This window comes from Pyxicephalus adspersus, chromosome 2 (genome assembly GCF_032062135.1).
Source record: "Pyxicephalus adspersus chromosome 2, UCB_Pads_2.0, whole genome shotgun sequence".
NCBI lineage: Eukaryota > Metazoa > Chordata > Amphibia > Anura > Pyxicephalidae > Pyxicephalus > Pyxicephalus adspersus.
The window spans coordinates 6,254,946-6,258,731 of NC_092859.1; the positions used below are offsets into that span (position 1 = coordinate 6,254,946).

Here is a 3,786-nt window from a genome sequence, read left to right on the forward strand (position 1 = left end):
CCTGGATGCCTTTCTAACCAAATCTGGGCTACCAATACACCTGGCTGCTCTTTGTTCCTCAGCTGGGCATAAAAAGGTATCTTCTTGATTATATGAGTAATGAAGGAAAGTAACAAAATTTCTGACATAAGAACATATTAAAATAAGTTACAAGTTTTATTCAGAAGAATTTCCATAAAACAAAGCAAAAAAAAATACAATTGCTTGGAATGGGCTAACATTAGTTTGTTCCTCACTACAAGGCCCTGATTCAACCATGATTCCAGAAGTTCATCCCAAATCCACATTTTTCCACAGATATTCACGTTTGTCAACATGTTCACTAATGTACTGAAAAAGATGATTTATTGTACAACGCTGCATAATATGTGGGCGCTATATAAATCCTGTATAATAATAATAATTAATTGGAACAATATTTCTAAACCTTCCAATCTTTCTTCATCACAACATCAAGCTTTAGTGAATGTAGAAAAAAATAAAAATATTATTATTAAACCATCTGATGTAGGTGGAAATAGTGCATATGCTGATAATAGTAATTGCGTAGAAATGTGTCTTTGAATACTAGAGAATAAGGAATGGTATCATACCAAGGTTTCAGCTCCTCCTCCCCTATTGGGAAGAAATGTTCCTAATATCCACCCATGGTTTCACCTTTTCATATAAGGTGTCAGATTTGTCAGCTCAGGATGGAATTGGATAATCAGCTGTGCTGCGTGCAGCCATTGTTGTCACTCTATGGGGCAGAAGTGTTGTCACCTGGCAATTAGCAGGCATCAAAAAGATCTGGAAACATAAAAAAAAGTCCCTCTAGAAATTCTTAAACAGTTATAATCTCATTCCATTGAAATCTATAGAGGTGTCTGGATTACAGTTAGATACGCTGCCACCTCCTGCTGCCTGTGCAATGAATAAACTCATGCCCTCCAATCTCATGTATTTTCCCCTCCAAAATGTCCGATTTTACCCCAGGTCTGAACAAACCCTTCATTCTCCCAGTGCACAGCCAATATATATTTACATGTCCATATCAAAGTAGATCCTCTGGTTGGTGGTAACATCTCGCTTCAAGGAGCACAAAATCCTGCCAGGTTGTCGAACGTCCCAGCACAGAATCTCAGAGTCCTGAGAGAACAAAACCATAAAAACAACACATTCATTAAACACACAATCGCGCATGATAATGAAAGACAACACTGCAGAATTCTCCAGCAGAGCAGAGTATTTCAGAAGAGGAGAGTTATAGAGGAAGGAGCAGAGTCCTCCAGCAGAGTGTTTCAGGAGAGGTTTGTTATAGAGGAAGGAGCAGAGTCCTCCAGCAGAGCAGAATATTTGGAAAGAATTCACCAAGATAAAACTTGCCTTCCTTCCTCCAGAGAATATACAGTTCCCAGCAGAGCAGAATATTTGGAAAGAATTCACCAAGATAAAACTTGCCTTCCTTCCTCCAGAGAATATACAGTTCCCATCTGGTGAGAAGAGTACGTGAGTGACCCCTCCATGTGGGCCGTGCATTACAGACAGAGCGATCCCTTCCTCATAGGAGTACAGGCCCAGACACTTTGAATATGAGCCGCAGGCATAAATGTCCCGAGAAGGGCTGAACGCGATGCAGGAGATGATACCCGGCTGACCCTGCTTCTTCTCTGTAAGACAGCAGAAGGATTGAAAGTCAGATGCATGAAATCCCCTTCAGAGTAATAATATAATCTTTATGTACAGTGCAATCAATCTAATTCAGTGCTGAGGCAGGACATTACACGGCAGTAATATTAAATGTGCACATTATTATTTGTTAACATTTTATTTGAAATCTCCAGAGTACTTACGGAAAGTAGGCCGACATTCACAGTCTCTTCCTGGGCGAGCAGTATTAAACACTCGGATCATTTTATCAAAACCGGCAAATAGCAAAGAGCCATCGGGAGAGAAAGACAAGGAGTGAGCGGCTGGATTTATATTTTTATTTTTTGCAGGGCTTTTACAGGCTGTAAAAAAAAACTCCTACAAAAGCCTGAAAACGCAGAGGTGTGAACGCCCCCCTAAGCTATGCCAGGCGATGGTCACCTGAGACGAATGATGGCACTCACCACTTGCAGCCTTTCAGGAAATTCTCAGGAACATTGGTGTATTCGTTCCATGCTCCAGTCAGCGTCCATGGAGGCTGAGAGAAGTCATACGATGCTGGACTATGAGATGCAGAAAGAAAATCTGCTTGTTAGAATATCTTATATACTCCAAATAATGCAAAAGGTGAAAATAAAGACAAAAAAAATGCCAATAGAAACAAACAAATGATATTTTCTTAAAGCAAAACTCCAACCAAAACTAACTAGATAATAAGTATCTGATACAGCATCTACTGTTGCAATAATGACCTTTAGTTCAGAGTACTTCAGAGTTTGATGGCTAGTAACAGTTACAATTTTTTCCTTTGAACCCAGGCTGCTATTGACCCAGTCTGTGAATGGACAGTACAAGGAGATAGTAGGCCCATAGAGAGATCAGAATGCCCTTCTCCAAGGGGGGGGCACTAATACCCCAGTGCTCTGCTGTGTCCATGACCAACCACAGGATAAATGTCTGGAGAAACAACATATTTACCATGTGCAAAAAGATTGCAGTACTAACCACTAGCCACCTCAGAATAAGTCTTTGTTCTAGATTTAGAATCTTTCCCCACTACCTGATGAACACCTAAAAGTTGAACGATATTCCCTGGTCACTTGGCATGTAGCAGATAGTGCCCTGGCTGGGGTTTGAACCTGGGATCCAGCACTGCAAGGCCCGCCACTGACCCAACGATGCTGCCTAAAGGTATAAAATACCTGATAGCTAACTCAGCTAACTACAGGTGACCAAACATTATCATTACTGAAAAGTGCTGGGCGGTGCGCCCAGCTAAAAGGGCCTGGTGACAACACTGTGTACTGGAAGTTAGGACCATGGGGGCAAACACAGTCTACTATGCAAATAAGCAAAGGCAGAATGGTGTGTATGCACTTGTAGGGGTGACGCACTGGTTCACATTGAACATAAGCAGAGGTGGTTCTTATATGGGCCTAGGGACAGGCATGCAGCTCCAGGCATGCAACAGTGGGACACAGCCACCAAACCCACAGTATAACATCCCCACTGGTCTCTTACTAATAGATCTCCTCTGTAGTGTTGGTTGAGTCTTCTGGATTTCCCTGTTCCATTTCTGCTTCTTGGACATCTTCCACCTCATGGGAGCAAACATTGCAGACCGTCCCCATGTGATCAAGACACCGCTTCTTGTTTGGAGGCTCCTCAGAATCCAGATCATTGTTATCCGAAGAACCTTCACCACCTGCACTACTTCCAGGATGAATATTTTGTTCCTTGGTCTTAGTGCCAATCCTTTCAACCAAACCATGTTCGGAAGATTCAGCAGCAATGTGACCTTCTGAAGACTCAAGTCTTTCAGCCAAGATCTCAAGAGGTTTCACAGCTTGAAATGCAAAGGGCTCTTCCTGTTGAACCAAACCATCAATGCAAGATTCCACAACGTGACCTTCTGAAGATCCAAGTCTTTCCTCAGCCAACATCTCAGGAGGCTTCACAGCTTGAAATTTTAAAGGGTCTTCCTCTTGAACTAAGTTGAAAGATTCCCCAGATCCAATGTGACTCTCTGAAGACCCAAGTGTTTCCTCAGCCAACATCTCAGGAGGCTTCCTTGCTTGAAATGCCAAGGTGTCTTCCTCTTCAACCAAACTATCAGTGCAAGACTTGGCAACAACAATATGACTTTCTGAAGACCCA

At 42.2% G+C, this 3,786-nt stretch overlaps 1 protein-coding gene across 1 annotated transcript in view; it reads right to left on the reverse strand.

The window, feature by feature from the left end:
• Positions 1-3,780, reverse strand: part of WRAP53 (WD repeat containing antisense to TP53) — an 18,539-nt gene extending 14,759 nt beyond the window's left edge. Inside the window, exons 1-5 of the mRNA XM_072398854.1 lie at positions 3,151-3,780; positions 2,094-2,192; positions 1,833-1,957; positions 1,441-1,649; positions 1,025-1,128 (exon numbers count right to left, since the gene is read on the reverse strand). Coding sequence (XP_072254955.1) covers positions 1,025-1,128; positions 1,441-1,649; positions 1,833-1,957; positions 2,094-2,192; positions 3,151-3,686 — 1,073 coding nt within the window. The 5' untranslated portion in view covers positions 3,687-3,780. The remainder of the gene's footprint in view (positions 1-1,024; positions 1,129-1,440; positions 1,650-1,832; positions 1,958-2,093; positions 2,193-3,150) is intronic.
• Between the last annotated feature and the right edge of the window lie 6 nt (positions 3,781-3,786).